The 16,622-nt window shown below is 50.3% G+C and overlaps 1 protein-coding gene across 4 annotated transcripts in view; it reads left to right on the plus strand.

Annotated features, from left to right (window-relative positions):
* Ldb3 (LIM domain binding 3) overlaps positions 1-16,622 on the plus strand; it is an 80,787-nt gene that overhangs the window by 9,624 nt on the left and 54,541 nt on the right. For 2 of the 4 annotated variants that reach the window (XM_070020769.1, XM_070020768.1), the window contains exons 3-7: positions 2,292-2,443; positions 2,903-2,978; positions 10,277-10,299; positions 12,183-12,386; positions 14,861-14,875. In XM_070020769.1, coding sequence (XP_069876870.1) covers positions 2,292-2,443; positions 2,903-2,978; positions 10,277-10,299; positions 12,183-12,386; positions 14,861-14,875 — 470 coding nt within the window. Of the gene's footprint in view, positions 1-2,291; positions 2,444-2,902; positions 2,979-5,055; positions 5,394-10,276; positions 10,300-12,182; positions 12,387-14,860; positions 14,876-16,622 lie in introns of all 4 variants that reach the window. The other 2 variants (XM_070020766.1, XM_070020765.1) reach the window with 1 other exon arrangement.

Below are 16,622 nucleotides of genomic sequence, written 5' to 3' on the forward strand. Positions count from 1 at the left end.
TTAGGAAAAAAACCTCCGTTCCTGGGTATACCCTATCGAATAGGTTCGACAGACTGGAAGTGGTGATGGCAGGGCACTCTGGCCTGGTAAGAGGCTACCATCCATGTCTACAAGCCCAAGGTCTGGCTGGAGGCCTACCCAGGCTTGGCACATGAAACTTGGGACTATCTTCCAGTCCTTTCTGGGCTCATAGGATGGACCCTAGGCCTTGGCCAGAATCTGGCTTCTGCCAAAGTAAGGAACTGGCCAGGTGCCCAGATTGGATCCCAGAAGGTGACTGGAGGGAGCCCAGAGAAGTTTGAGCTGGCTGGAGGGTGCGTTGGGGGAGAGAAAGCAAAGGGACACCCTCTAGCCATAGCTGGAGCCTCCTCTTTCCAATAATATCCTCAGGGGTGAGCCTGAATGGCATTCCATGAAGGTCAGGTCCTAAAGTTATTCCCGTGTTTCCTAGGGGACTGGAGTGTTCCATAGGGAGTCATGAGGCGTGGAGCCCGCGTCTCCAGGACATCCTGTGAGATATCTTTAGGGGTAGGACTGCTAATGTTAATTGGGGAGGTCCATCAAGCCATTTTAGGTGATATCCTTAGGTCCTCTGAATTATTATTATTTATGTTGTGTGCCGATCCTGGGGCTTGAACTTAGAGCCCGAGGTTTTTTTTGTTTCTGTTTTTGAATTAAATGCATCTCAATTCAACACAGAGCTGTGTTTCAAACCTACTGCAACATGGCACACCCCAAGGAATGGAGCCCATCAAGGACTCATGTCTAGCTAACCTAATGAAGAAGCTGTAGAGTTGAAGGCCAGGACTTCAAAGCAGAGTCTGGTTCATGTCCCCATCCTGTCACTGACCTTTCCCAGGGCCACATGGTGAGGAATAAAGGAAAAGGTGTTTAGGATGGAGCCGGGCACACCGAAGGCTGCTCCTGTGTGTCCTTGTTAGCACCATTACTGGGCTCACCCATTGTTGAGGTTGTAGGCGTGGCCTGGCAAGCACTGAGGGAAGGACAGTAGACAAGGAAGCTAGGGCAAGATGCTCATCTTTGCAGCCACTTGGTCTTTGAACATTTTTGCTCAAGACTAGTGCACATGAGCCACCACTTCACTTCCAGCTTTTTGGGTGGTAAACAGGGCATTTGGTTGCAATTTTTTAAATATATTTTTATTGTAAAGATACTGTACAGAGGGGTTATAGTTACATGAATAAGGTAATTAGTACATTTCCTATAGAGCATTGTTATCCCCTCCTTTGTTTTTCCCCTTCTATCCCTTCCCTCCCCACCTCCCCACCTCCTCCCTCTCCCGCCCCCGTGCAATTTTTGTTTTACTCCTGTGATGACACTGGGGTAGGGCTTCCCACAGCATTTAGCATGGTATGACTGGGATCCAGGCCTGCAAAATTTGCCATTGTGTATGATGTCACTGAGAATGCAGTTTGGATTCCAAGTAGTGTTCCAAGGGGAGCGTGGTCTCACTGAGGGCCCTATGGGAGTGTTTCTAGGTAGCATTTCAGTGGCATTCTGTGCGGCCGCACTGCACCTGGTGCCTCCAGACTCTAACATGCTGTGACATCACTGGGACATGTCATTTGGGAACTAACTCCCCCAACTGCATTCCCCCTTCTGAAGATATAAAGCCACAAACCTTGCCCAATTTCCTAGCTGGCTTTGCCCATCCAGCCAGGGTTCAAGGATTCCTCAGTCCTCTGCACCTTTCATGGTAGAACAAAGCTCCTGGCACTAGTGGGGTTGTGTATGTGTGTGTCCTTAGGCTTGAACTCAGGGCCTAGGTGTTGTTCCTGAGCTTTTTTTTTTTTTTTTTTTTTCCTCAAGGCTAGTGCTCTACCATTTGAGCCACAGCCCCACATCTGGATTTTTGGTGCTTCATTGGACATAAGAGTCTCACAGACTTTCCTGCCTGGGCTGGCTTTGAATTGCAATCCTCAGCTCTCCCGAATTGCTAGGATTACAGGCATGAGCCACTGGTGCTCAGCAAGGCCCAACCTTCTTTTTTTTTTTTTTTTTTTTTCAGTCAGGGGGCTTGAACTCTGGGCTTGGGTGCTGTCCTTGCACTCTTCAGCTCAGGGTGAGCGCAATACTGCTTGAGCCACAGCACCACTTCCGGGATTCTAGTGGTTTATTGGAGATAAGAGTCTCACGGACTTTCCTGCCTGGGCTGGCTTTGAACTGAGATCTTCAGATCTCAGCTTCCTGAGTAGCTAAGATTACAGGCGTGAGCCACCGGTGCCCGGCCCAACCTTCTTATGCTCACCCCATTTCTGCTGTCCAACCAGATCACTCCAGGAAGCAAGGCAGCCCAGTCCCAGCTCAGCCAAGGAGACCTTGTGGTAGCCATTGATGGTGTCAACACAGACACTATGACCCACCTGGAGGCCCAGAACAAGATCAAGTCTGCCAGCTACAACTTGAGTCTCACTCTGCAAAAGTAAGTGGAAGTTCTTCAGAGCAAGGGCAGAGGCTTGGGTATAGGCTGGGGCAAAAGAGGGATGGTCTCAAGCCATTGCCTGGGCCCAGCTTGGTGTTATAGCACTGTGCTGGAAGTAGTAGGCCTAAAATCACAATGCTTTACTTTACAGATGAGACCCAGAGAGGGTGGCTGCTAGTAAGATTGGGCCTGGAAACCTGGATCTTTCTTGCTTCCTCTTTGCCCAGGAGCCCTCTAAACACATAGCAGAGGTCCACAATGGGTACTGACTCCCACGTGCTGATCAGACCTAGTATTTTCTTGGGGGAGACTGAGCCTATAGGGTGGACAGTGAACCTAAGGGGCCTTTTGGCCTGGCCACCAGCTCTCTTACTCTCCCCTTGCCAGGCCCCGCCCAGGCAGGAGCTCCTGTTCCCAGGGATGATCATCCTCACTTGGTCCCATTTCTGCTTTTTCCAGGTCAAAGCGTCCCATCACCATCTCCACATCAGCGCCTCCAATCCAGTCCCCTCTGCCAGTGATCCCCCACCAGAAGGTAGGTGCTCATCGTGAGCCCTGGATCCTGGCCTTCAGTCTGGCCTTCCTGGCCCTGCCATGCTCGCTCCTTGGAGAGGCATTTGAGCCCCCATGAAATACCAAGCTGTGAGGTTGCTTGCTTGGGGGCCAGGCACCAGCCCACCCCCCATCAGCTGGGCTGATAGGAAAGCAGCTTGGACAGCCATGGTCTCAGAAAAGGGTCTTCCTTCCTTCCTTCCTTCCTTCCTTCCTTCCTTCCTTCCTTCCTTCCTTCCTTCCTTCCTTCCTTCCTTCCTTCCTTCCTTTCTTCCTTCCCTCCTTCCTTCCTTCCTTTCTTCCTTCCTTCCATCCTTCCTTTCTTCCTTCCTTCTGTCCGTCCTTCCTTCCTTTCTTTTTTGGCAGGGTTGAACTCAGGGTCTGAACACTGTCCCTGAGATCTTTGTGCTTAAAGTTAACACTCCACTTCCAGTTGAGCCACAGCTCCACTTCCAGTTTTCTGGTGATTTATTGGTGATAAGAGTCTCATGGACTTTCCTGCTTAGGCTGGCTTCAAACCACAATCCTCAGATCTCAGCTTTCTGAGTAGCTAGGTTTACAGGAGTGAGCTATCAGCATGTGGCAAGGGGCCATCTTTTTGACCAGGCAGGTAGGCATACAGAAAGCTCTGATGCTAATCGAACTTGATCTCACTGAGTCCTGCTTGCGTTGGCTACACTTCTGGCTAGTAAGGTTTGCCCCTTTATCCTGGGCTCTTCCCATTCACATTTCTTCTGGTTTATTTCTGGTGTGCCTCCAGTAACTGCACACCTTTATTGCCCATCAGAAGTGTTGGTTGCTGGGTGCTGGTGGCTCACACCTAGCTGCTCAGTAATCCTAGCTACTCAGGAGGCTGCAATCTGAGGATCCTGGTTTGAAGCCACTAGGGCAAGAAAGTCTGTGAGATTCTTATCTGCAATTAACCAGCAAAAATCCAGAAGTGGATCTGGGATTGAAGAGTGTTAGTCTTAAGCAAAAATGCGTCGGGCGCCGGTGGCTCACGCCTGTAATCCTAGCTACTCAGGAGGCTGAGATCTGAGAATCTCGGTTCAAAGCCAACCCAGGCAGGAAAGACCGTGAGACTCCTATCTCCAATAAACCACTAGAAAACCGGAAGTGGCGCTGTAGCTCAAGTGGTAGAGCGCTCGCCTTGAGCTGAAGAGCTGAGGGACAGCGCCCAGGCCCAGAGTTCAAGCCCCATGACTGACAAAAAAAAAAAAAAAAAAAAAAGCAAAAATGCTCAGAGACAGTACCCAGGCCCTGAGTTCAAAACCCAGAACCGGTATTAAAAGAAAAACTCAAAAACTGTTGTTTGTTGCGGAGAGGCAGGCACAGCATGGGGAGAGGACAGAATACCCTGGCCCTAGACTTCATCACTGTGCCCAAGGGCCCTTCCCAAACTTGCTCTAAGAAGCTCAATTCTGTGGGCCTAAAGGCCTCACCCAAAGCTTGGGAGATCCACCCTACAGCTCTTTCTACCCCTGCACAAGTACAGCCTGGCTTTCTGTCCTGTGGGAAAGGCTGGAGAAATGGGAAGAAGAGGCAGCCTGGGGAAGGGTGGGTCACAGACTGGGTATTAGGCAGGGGACTTGTGGGGAATTCACAGAAGTGGACAGGAAACCAAGCAGCCTGCCTGCTTCTTTAAATTCTTCCTCTCCATCCCAAATACCACGTCAGTCATGGGGCCTTTGTCTCCCTGGCTGCATGGGATCTTAGTCTCTCAGTGTGGGGTCAATAGAGCTGGAAGTTGGGCTGCATTCATGGGGTGCCCACATCACGGGGGAAAAGGGGACCAGACACAGGATATGGAGGGCCCCAGGGACAGACAGGCCTGGCTTTCTATACAGAGCTTTGCATTCTGTCCTGAGCTATGACAGCCCCCAGACCCGTGCCTACCCTGGGCAGAGCACCCCAGAGAGCTGTCTGCCAAGTGTGTGTGTGGGGGGGCATGGGTACTTACACTAACACATCTGTTTCAAGTCCATGCAGAAGCGTGCCTACCATGTGTGGCTTCTAACCAATCTTTTCTTTCTCCCCTGCATGGCGCTGCCCTGTGCCAGGACCCTGCTGTGGACACGAATGGCAGCCTGGCGGTGCCCAGCCCCGAGGCGAGGGCCAGCTCGGGCACCCTGGAGCTCAGGGACACCTTTAGCTCCTCCTTCTCCCAGGCCTCTGTCTGCTCCTTGGACTCCAGTCCTCCACGGGGGAGCTCAGGGGCCAAGGCCAGTCTGGAGGACACCCAGGGCCCACTCAGTCCCAAAGTCCTGCCAGGTCCAAGCCAACCAAGGCAGTATAACAACCCCATTGGCCTGTACTCAGCAGAGACCCTGAGGGAGATGGCTCAGATGTATCAGATGAGCCTCCGAAGGAAGGCCTCATGTGCTGGACTCCTAGGCGGGTAGGTAACAGGCGGGCCGCTGGAATCCTCAGTGCTCGTGGCAGAGGCTTCATCAGGTGGTCAGAGCCAGGCATCGGCCTTGGCCCCAGCACAACAAGGCAGCACAGGTTTAGAGCAAGGCTGGCAAAGAGCCTATTGACATCTGCTCCACACTGGGCACATCATTGATTTCTGTAATCACTCTGGGGTGACAGGTCAGCTTCTTTGCAAAGAGGAAACTGAGGCACAGAGAAGGTTAACCTGAGGTCCAGTGGTTCAGCTACTAAGAGGCAGAATCAGGCCTACATGTAAGAGACTGTCTTCCCAAATTTTCAAAGCAGGTCACACACCCCTCTCTTTGGGACCCACAGTTTTCTGCCGTTAGGAGTTAGGACTCAAGGAGACAGGCTAGCTTCCATCTCTCCAAGAACTCTAAGCCAGAAACAAGGAAATATCTTCAGTGGAAGGGTGACTTCTCTAGGGCTAGGAGGAATCTGGGAAAGCTGCCTGGAGGAAGAAGCACCGCACATTCTCCATTCAAAGACTGGGCAGTGGTGTGAGGGGAGTGGGTTTGTTGGACTGATCTTGACCAGGGTGGTTAAGACCCTGAGGAGAAAGAGGCTCTGGAGTTAGAGGAACCTGGAGCTGGGACATCGTGGAGGGGCGAGTGAAGGGGGCACCTAAGCTAAGCATTGGCCTCTAGTCCCTTCCCACCTGCTCTTCTTGGAACCTTTGCTTAAGTCTCTGGCTGCTAAAGGCAGAGCAGGCTGAGGTAATGGAGCATAGTCTAGTGGCTTATGGGAAAGGGGGTATCCACATCTTGGGGTTACTGGGGGTAAGGGATAGAGAGGAACAGCACATGTAAAGTGCTGAATTCCATTCTGCCACTCTCACATGGTACCCACCTCCTGGAGTCTGCCACCAGTCCGCAGAAGGTCGCAGTCAGTCTGACCCCAGCTTACTCCCTTCTTTCCTCTGTCTTGCAATGCTATACCAGCTCAGTGCTGCATGGATATACCAGCATTCCCCAGCTCCTTCTTTTTCCCTTTTTGTTTTCCTTTTGTGCAGATACTGGATCTCACTTAGCTTTTTGTCATTTTACTACGTAGGCCACAGCTCCACTTCCAACTTTTTGCTGATGAATTGAAAGTAAGAGTCTCATGGACTTTCCTGCCCAGGCTGGCTTCAAACCGAGATCCTCCAATCTCAGCCTCCTCTGTAGCTAGGATTATAGGCATAACGCCACCAGCAGCTGGCTCTCAGATCTTTCTGAGTATGGCAGGTCTTGGGCATGGTATGGCTTCCATGGGCTAAGGTGGCAGAGACACATATAGCTTCCAAGTGAGGGGCTTTTCCCAGAAAACTCAGGATTAGCAAAACCTAGAATGGCCTCCTTGGTTTTAATGAGCTGGTAAAGTCTTGTTGGTCTTTTCTGGGACTAACCCCAGACAGAAAGACTTTCCCACTCTCAGTAATGACAGCATCACTGCTAGTTGAGTTCTGACTCTTGGCTTGGGGCTGGCTTTAACTCAGTAATTTCACAGATGGATTTTTTCCCCCTTGCCTTACAGAAGCTCATAAAGGGTGAGTGATTTGAATAAAGTAACAGAGATTGTAAGTAGCCTATGGGATGGGTACCTTGGTCTGCCTGAATCATCTTGCTTGGTGACAGACAGCAAGCTACCTGCTAGGTTTCCTTGACTCCCAAGGGCCATCCCATTGGCATAGGCACTGTCCCAAAACTGGCAAATGTATGAATTATGACTTGATACCCAAAGAACTCAACAGTTCTCTTTTGGGAAGATAAGCCAGAAAGGAAGAGAGTGTGGTGTTTCATCCAAAGGAAAAACCAAAGAGCCAGGCATCCGCAGCTCACACCTGTAATTCTAGCTACTCAGGAGGCTGAGAGCTGAGGATTGTGGTTCAAAACCAGCCTAGGTAGGAAGGTCCATGAGACTCTTACCTCCAATTAACCACAAAAATGCTAGAAGTGGAGCTGTGGCTCAAGTGGTTCAAGTTTCAGGACCAGCACAAAACCAACCAACGAACCAAAAACCAAAACAAAACCAAGGCTATTGTCCAGGAGCAATATTTGGGAGGGGAAAGAGAGAGGGGGTGTTTCTGTGGACAGAGGCCACCATCTTTGCTAAGTTCTAACTGCTCCTAGGCTATAGAGGTTGGCAAATGCTAAGCTCTTCATCCATTGTACACTTATGCTAAGGGTTTCAGACTAAGGGTCTTGTTTATTCTGCATAACCCATTTGTGGGGCCGGCACCTCAGTCTCCATCTGACACTTGAGAAATGGAAGCCTGAGACAGGTGAGTCACCTGCTCAAGGAAGAAACAGGATCAGGAAGTAATTTCTGTCCTGTTTGGCTCCAAAAGAAGTCCTGTCCCCAACTCCACCTGGAGAGGCAGCTTACAATGTGATTTTTTAGCAGCTTGTTATCTGCTAGGACTAGAAAGGAGCTGATGAAGCCAGGCACCGGTGGATTACACTTGTAATCCTAGCTACTCAGAAGGCTGAGATCTAAAGATCTCTATCTGAAGCCAGCCCAGGCAGGAAAGTTGATGAGACTTTTATCTCTTAACAAACTACTGAAAAAAAAAAAAAGCCAAAAGTGGAGCTGTGGCTCAAGTAGTAGAACACTAGCCTTGAGAAAAGGAAGCTATTAGCTCCCCTCTGAGTGCAGTCTGTGGCAAGCACCCTAGCCTTGAGTCCTCAGAAGGGACGGGAGTCAATGTCAAAGGAATTGGCTGCAGGGCTACACAGAGGCAATTCCCATCCCCACCGGGCCAACACCGCCTCCTGCTGGGGGACACTGTGATGCTCAGGGCAAACGCTGACCCTGCAGCTGTCAGCACTGGCCAAACATGGAGAAGGAATGGAAGCTCCAAGCTGGTCCTTACCTAATATAGCTCAACTTGTGGCTATTTTGAGCCTGGGAGGACAGAGGGAATTTTATCAGCTCCAAGACAGTGGGGGGCCTGGGGCTGAGCAAAGCCAGGATCCTAGCTAGGGGGTGATCAGGGTCAAGTCAACTGGGCCCAGACTTCCCCCAGCCAGAACCCACCTTGAACAGACCATAGTGGGTGGTAGAATTGGAGACAGAGCCCGCTGGCCTCCACACTGGGTCTCAGGTTTCAGACAGAGTCACTGGCCTCAGGGTCTGCAGTGCAGGGAATCTGATTTTACAGAACCTAGATGTGCCAAGTGCCAGTGGCTCATGTCTGTAATCCTACCTACTGAGAAGGCCGAGGACTGAGGATTCTCATTAGAAGCTAGTCTGGGCAGATAAGTCTGAGATAACTTTTTTTATTTTTTTAATATATATATTGTTATTGTTAAGGTGTTGTACAGAGAGATCATCATTTTATAAGTCAAGTAACAGAGTATATCCATTTTTTTTGGACAATGTCACACCTTTCTTCTCTTTCCTCAAGTTCTCCTCTTCCACCCTGCCCACAAGTTACATAATTCATTTTCTACATAGTGTATACTGAGGAGCATGATTGCATTTGTTCACCTTTCCTCTCTTTTTTGTGCCCACCTTTGCCCCTCCCAAAAGAAAAAAAATACAAAAGCAAAACTAACAAAAGAAGCCCATGTTTCCATTTCCTGGATTTCCTTTTGACAAATAGTATTTTAAATGTTCAGAGGAGTTATACCTTTCCTCCCCACAGACTATCCTCCTTCAGTCTGTTTGTGTGTGCGTGTGTCTGGAGTCTGGTATAAGTTATCATTCCGAGTTCTATTTTAGATCTAGCTTCCACACATGAGAGAAAATATGTGCCATTTGTCCTGAGAGAGCTCTTTTCTCCAACTAAATAGCTAGAAGTGGAGGAGTGGCTCAAGTAGTAGAGCAGCAGCCTTGAATAAAAAAGCTAAGCAAGCAAGAGCACAGGCCTTGAGTTCAAGCTTCAGTATCAGAAGAAAGAAAGAAAGGAAGGAAGGAAGGAAGGAAGAAAGAAAGAAAGAAAGAAAGAAAGAAAGAAAGAAAGAAAGAAAGAAAGAAAGAAAGAAAGAAGGGAAGGGAAGGGAAGGGAAGGGAAGGGAAGGAAGGAAGGAAGGAAAGAAGGAAGGAAGGAGTAAACAATGCTCTCCCAAACACCTTGAGTTCCAGGGGTTGGCTCTCAGGTCAGAGGGAGGGCAAGGTCCCTCAATGGTGTCCATGCTGGGCTGCCCCAGCTGGTGCCTCTCCTGTAGCAAGCCTTGGCCCTTTCCTCCTCCTGGGCCTCGTGAGCTCTCTCTTGTTCACTGCTATCCACTGCATCCTTAGGAAGAGTCACTGGGGATTGCATCCATCTGTCTGCCTCTGTGTTCCATAGAGAGCTGCCAGAACTGCCTACTATCCTCTGGGAGGGAGAACAACTCCCAGGGGGCCATGGGACACCATGGCCACCCCTCCCCCCCCCAAAAAAAATTACTGCAGTGGCTGCTCAGGGAGCAGAAACAGGGCTAAGTCCAGAGCTGCCTCTCCAGGAGGGGCCTGGAGCTTCTTGAAGCCTGTCTTCAACCCATAGCTGCCTGTGTAATGGGGCAGACTGTGTAATGGGGGCGGGGCGGCGGGGAGTGTCTATGTGCGTGGAAGAGCTGCCTTCCTGATGGATGAGAAGAGTCCCCTCCCTGGCAAAGCTGAGGGCACTGGGATTCATTGCAGACCGAGCATGGCTGCAGTGGCATCTTTAGCCCAAATCAGGGCTCCTGGAGGCCGTGATTCCTAAGTCGGGGCGCTCTCCTCTTCTCCATTCTCTCATCTAGTACAGCTTGGCTGGTTCTGTCTCAGTCTTGATCAGACTAAGGGTGATGCCAGTCCTCAAATCCTCCCCACCACCACACATACGCCCTGCAGGAGTCTCGCTCTGACTATTCTTGTCTTCTTTGCCCTTTCTCTCCTTCTCAGGTGGTAGCCAACTCTCCTGCCAAGTTAGTATTCAGACAGCATGCGTGTGTACCCGTGTGCCAGCCCAGCATGTGTCTATGGCCTGTGGCATGCGGATGTGTGTGCATGTGTGAGTAGGGGTGCATTTGTGGCCCTGGGTGAGCCTGCAGAGGTGCAACGCGGGTGAGCAGAGTGAACGCATTGCAGGGCAGGTGTTCGTCCATTCGATGGTGTTGATTTTGTCCCCCATTTCCAGCTTAAGCTTGGCAGGCTGACTGGTTTGGGGGGAAGGGGAAGGTGGTGCTGCACTTTGGCTGGGGCCTGCGTGAGCCTGAAGATCTAATGTCCTGGAGGGACCCCAGAAAGACTGCACCTGGTTTTGTCTCTTCCCCGGGGAGCACACCTATCTGTTCCAACAAGAGTTCCCAGATGGGTAGAGGCTGGCAAACAGAACTAGAGGTGCTTGGACAGCCTTGCTGTCCCTGCTCCCAGGAAGAAACACATGTATGGAAGCATCTAGAAGAATAGAGAGCCCCTGACCACAGAGGGGTAGCTGGCACAATGAGCCAGCCCCTTTCATGGAAGAGTCTCATTCGGAAGCTCTCATTCGGGTGCCCACGGTGGCTGCTTTTCACCTTTGGGACACTTTGGACTCGTTTTTGCTACTGCTGCTTTCTCATGAACCCAGCGTTTGTCCTTTCCTCAGTCCCTGCTCGCCTAACGCCTTGGTTTCTGCTTTTCCATTAGGACTGTGTGTGCTGGGCGCGCTTCTTGTGTTGGGCGCCACCTGCTGGCTATGGGAGGACGCTCAGGCTTAGCCAGTGCCTGCTGGGGGATCTGGGAGAGCTGGGATGGGCAAGAAAAAAAAAAGAACAAAAACCACACAGGGGCTTGGGGGAGGTGCTGAGGAGCTGCCTGACCACTAGACCACAGTGGGGTCTACTTGGAGAGAGAATCTCAGCTCTGGGAGGTCTCTTTTAATACCCACCACCAGTAGACTAGCTTTGACTTCCTCTCCTTGACCTCCTCCTCTTCTCCTCTCCTCTCTTCTCCTTTCCTCTCTTCTCTCCTCCCCTCCCTCTCTTCCTTCCTCCCTCCCTTCCTTCCTTCTTTCCTTCCTTCCTCCTTTCCCTCCTCTCTCCATCCTTTTCTTCCTTTCCTTCTTCCCTCCTCCTCTCCCTCCCTCCCTTTCTTCATTTCCTTCTTCCCTCCTCCTCTCCCTCCCTCCCCTTCCTTCTTTCCTTCTTCCCTCCTTCCTTCCATACCTTCCTTCCTTCCTCCTTTCCTCCCTCCTCCCCTTCCTCCTTCCCTCCCCTCCTTCCTTCCCTTCCTTCCTTTCTTCCATTGCTTCCTTTCTTCTATTCCCTCCCTCCCTTCCCTCCCTCCCTCCCTCCCTTCTTTCCTTCCTTCCTTCCTTCTTTCCTTCCTTCCTTCCTTCCTCTTTTCCCTCCTTCCTTCCATACCTTCCTTCCTTCTTCCTTTCCTCCCTCCTCCCCTTCCTCCTTCCCTCCCCTCCCTCCTTCCTTCCCTTGCTTCCTTTCTTCCCTTGCTTCCTTTCTTCCATTCCCTCCCTCCCCTCTCTCGCTCCCTCCCTCCCTCCCTCCTTCCCTCCCTCCCTCCCTCCCTCCCTCCCTTCCTTCCTTCCTTCCTTCCTTCCTTCCTTCCTTCCTTCCTTCCTTCCTTCCTTCCTTCCTTCTTCTTTTCCCTCCTTCCTTCCATACCTTCCTTCCTTCTTCCTTTCCTCCCTCCTCCCCTTCCTCCTTCCCTCCCCTCCCTCCTTCCTTTCCTTGCTTCCTTTCTTCTTCCATTCCCTCCCTCCCCTCCCTCCCTCCCTCCCTCCCTCCCTCCCTCCCTCCCTCCTTTCCTTCCCTCCTTTCCTTCCTTCCTTCCTTCCACCTCACTCCTGCCCCTCATGTGCTGCCCCCAGTGCTGACTACCAGGAACGTTTCAACCCCAGTGCCTTGAAGGACTCAGCCCTGTCCACCCACAAGCCCATTGAGGTGAAGGGACTGGGTGGCAAGGCCACCATCATCCATGCGCAGTACAACACACCCATCAGCATGTACTCCCAGGATGCCATCATGGATGCCATCGCCGGGCAGGCCCAGGCTCAAGGCAGTGACTTCAGTGGGTAAGCGCCTGTCCATCTCCACCTGCCCGCCGAGGCCACCGGATGCCATCAGCACTGACTTTTTCCCTCACCTTGGGCCTCTTCCACACAAACCTTTGGGGGTAGGGGTAAAGTCAGCCTTCACCAGGGCCTTTTCCAAAGTACAGTTGTCTTCCACGTCAGAATCTACTCCATGCTCAGCTTTAAGGAGAAAGGTGAAGGATGCAGAATGTGGCAATTTCTCAAAGATCTTTTCACAGTCTCTATTTTCCTGGCATCATAAAAAGGCTGCTTTAGACTTCACTGGAGAGCCCTAGGCCTTTCTCCACTAAGCCATTCTTGGGAAAGGGAGCGGGGTTGCTTCATTCTTGGTTCTTCATTCAGGTTTCTTATTGGGAAGATGCTTCAGATCAGCCATCAAAGCTAAATCTGACAGCCAATCCCCAGATGATGGGCATCCCCCTCATTCGCCCTGTCCCACGAAGCCTGGTCTCAGGACAGTGGAATTTAAGATTTTCTTTTTTGTTGGTCGTAGGGCTTGAACTCTGGGCTTGGGCGCTGTCCCTGTGCTCTTCAGCTCAAGGCGAGTGCTCTACTGCATGAGCCACAGCACCACTTCTGGTTTTCTAGTGGTTTATTGGAGATAAGAGTCTCATGGACTTTCCTGCCTGGGCTGGCTTTGAACCTCGATCCTCAGATCTCAGCCTCCCGAGTAGCTAAGATTACAGGCGTGAGCCACCGACACCCACCAAGATATTTTTGTTCTAACAATTTGTTAAGACTGGAATTAGTTAAGACTGGAAATTTCAAGGTGGATTAGGAAGACAGCTGCTGAAACTCTTGCAGATGAAGCTACTAATTGTGCAAATATTAATGTCTCTCTCATTCTCTCTCTCATTCTCTCATCCTCTCTCTCTCTTGCTCTCGCTCTTGCTCTTTCCTTATTTACTACATATTCTTTTTGCCAGTGCCAGGCCTTGAACTCAGGGCCTTGCCACGCTCCTTTAGCTTGCTTGCTCAAGGCTGGAGCTATATCCTTAAGCCATGCCTCCAGTCTGGCTTTTGGCTGGTTTATTAGAAATAGAATCTTGTGGACTTTTCTGCCCTAGGCTGGCTTCAAACTGCAACCTCCAAGTCTCAGCCTCCTAAGTAGCTAAGATTACAGGCATGAGCTACTGGTGTTGGCTCCTTTCTTGTCTCTTTCTCTCCATGTCTGTCCTTCTATCTCAATTTCTGTCTCTCTCTATTTCTTTGTCTCTATCTCTTTCTCCCTATTTTCTTCTCCCTCTTATTATCTTCCTGTGTCTCTGTCTCTCCTAGCTTTTTCCCCCCTAGATAATCATATGCACACAGAGTTCCTTATGTTTTTCTGCTTAGGAATGCCATAGTGTTGACTTACAGTATTGGTTGATTCTCTCTTCAAGCAATATCTTATTCCTTGGACAGTATCCTTAGCAATCAGAGCAAAAAGTCTGGATAGTAATTATTTTTTAGTTATGAAAACATATGTTTTAAGAGGAATATAAGGTTAAAATCCCAGGAAGATCTTACAGGGCTTGCCTTTGCAGATCCAGTCCTTGTGGCTCAGGACAGGCTCCAGAGGCCAGGGGATGGAATCCTGGGTGCCCTGGGTGTACAAATTCTTGGGCTTCCTGGTCTTGGGGAGCTGTGGTGTCCTCTAGGGAATGTAGTACTTCATTGTCACCACTAGGGGGTGGAGATCACCAACTTTGGGGCTACAAGTCTCAAACCAGCTAGACTCAGGGTCAGATCCTTGGGCAGCACTGATGGATTTAAATCCATTATTCAAAGCAGGAAATATGACCATGTAAATTAAAAACAACCAATATCTCACATACACCAAGAAAAACAAAACTTCCTGATTGAGCCCAAGAACCATCTGAGATTTCCTGTTAATTTTTTTTTTTTTTTTGCTAACTGGTCTTTGGTATCCTCTTAAATGGGGTAGCAGACACCAAAATAAATAAATAATAAATAATAATAATAATGGGAAACAATGGAAGAACTACTCTTCACACTTTGTATTTTCTGCACCTTGGAAGATTACTGTCAGCATCAGGGCACCTATGATCTTTTGGAATATGATACACCACTGATTAATCTTGATCTTTCCCATGTCCTTCTCATTCCCTTCCCTTCCTTTCCCTCCCTCTCTTTCTCTGGTGTTTCTGGACAGGATCAGTTGTTCCCCTCTCCCTTTTTAACTCAGCCACGCTGGATTGTGGCTGCTTTGGTGCCAATGGGGAGCCCTCCTGGCCCTAATGAGCTCTTGTTGCTGCTGTTCACTCCCAAGATCCCTTCCTCACTGACTGTGTTCTCTGTTTCTTTCTCTCTCTTTCTATCTCTTCTCTTCCACCCATCCCACTCCCCTAACTCACTTCTGATATCCTAACCCCGCTCTCTTGTATGTGCTGCCCCTCTGCCACCCCATGATGGACGCCCAACCCACGGCTGGGTTTCCCTCTGCTTGGCAGGGCATCGCCGCTGGCGTAAGTAGACCCGCAGTGTGTCTGTCGCGCTGTCTTGTCTGTCTGGTTGCGGGATGGTGTGTGGGTTTTGATGGGATGTGTCTGAGGACCAGTGGTCAGTGCGTGTGCTCTGTCCACATTCTTCCTCACACCCACCTCGCAGCCAAACGACATCCCCTGCAGCCTACACAAGCTCCGAAGAATGTCAATGTGGCTACAGAAATCCAGAGTAACAACACTCACACTACGCCCAGCCTAAGGCCATGCTTTAGGGAAGCTCCTCCCCACCCCCAGCCTCCTCTCTGCATTGCACAGTGTGGACCTGGGGTCACATTCCACACTGGGTCATTATTCAGCGCCCGAGGGTGGCAAAAGGACCTCTTCACGGCTACTTCCCAGAATCCTCCTGAGAGAAAGATCTGTGGGGGGGTCTGTGCCAGCTAGGACTGTTCCAGGAAGGTGAAAGATGAATCAGATTTGGGAAGAGTACTCAGTGGAGTAAATGTCAGGGGTGATCTTGAACTTTCATAACTGAAAAGTCTTTTCTGTGGTGAGAAGCAGAAACTCTATGTGTCTACAGAGAGCAGCACCAGGTTCTGGGACTTGGGAGCCTGTTCTGTCCTCTCTAACACATGTCTTCCCTTGCTAGAAAGGCCCTGTGATTGATTCCCTTACCTCCCTCCCTATCCTTGCGGCAAAAGAGACACGGATCTCTGCTCCTTGCAGTTTGGTGGGAAAGAAAGACATCACTGCTGAGTTCTGAGGAACTCAATCTTGGGAGCTTTCTTGAGCCCTTGGAGCTGGGGAAGACACAGAACAGCTCTTCACACACACACACACACACACACACACACACACACACACCAGCTCTTCACACACACACACACACACACACACACACACACACACACACACACACACACACACACACACACACACACACACACACACACACCAGGGAAATGGAAACAAATGCCTCTAATATGCTTTCTGGATCCTAAATGTAGACAGGCTGGAGGGCAAGGCTACTCCTCCCTGGATCAGGGTGTGTGTGGTTGTGTGTGTGTGTGTGTGTGGTTGTGTGTGTGTGTGTGTGTGGTTGTGTGTGTGTGTGTGTGTGTGTGTGTGGTTTTGTTTTGTTTCTGTGGCACTGGGGACCAAATTCATGGCCTTGAGCAAGGAAGATTGGGTTGTGTGTGTGTGTGTGTATGTGTGTGTGTGTGTGTGTATGTGTGTGTGTGTGTGTGTGTGTGTGTGTGGTTTTGTTTTGTTTCTGTGGCACTGGGGACCAAATTCATGGCCTTGCACTTACTTGCCAAGCAAATACTCTTCCACTGAGCTAACTTCCCAACCCCCTTCTTATTACCTATTTCACCTAAAGATCTTAGGAGACCTAGGGATCCTTCCTACCTTGTAATTCACTTCCTGGGCAGCCCAGCCTACTTCCTGGCTAGATCCTAGGGGGTCTGCAGAGCCTCCCTATCTGATTTTAACCCTCAGCCCACAATCCCCACAGCTCTCCAGGCCTAGGCAGAACTGGAGACATTGCTATCTACCTTTGATCCCTTTTTTCATCTCTGCTGGCCTAGTCCATTCTGAGCCAGGCCCAGGGAAACCAATCATGGAAGATAGAGTCCATTCTCTAGCTCCTTGCAGCAAGGAGATCCTCCCTAGCCAGCCAGTCTTCTGTGGGCCAGAATGGAAGCAGGCAGAAGGATGTTGGGTAGATCATGTCATCATCCAGTCAGAGCATTGTCAGTAAAGGTTT

Source organism: Dipodomys merriami, unplaced genomic scaffold, assembly GCF_024711535.1.
Source record: "Dipodomys merriami isolate MVZ:Mamm:240054 unplaced genomic scaffold, mDipMer1.0.p SCAF_14, whole genome shotgun sequence".
NCBI classification, from domain to species: Eukaryota; Metazoa; Chordata; class Mammalia; order Rodentia; family Heteromyidae; genus Dipodomys; species Dipodomys merriami.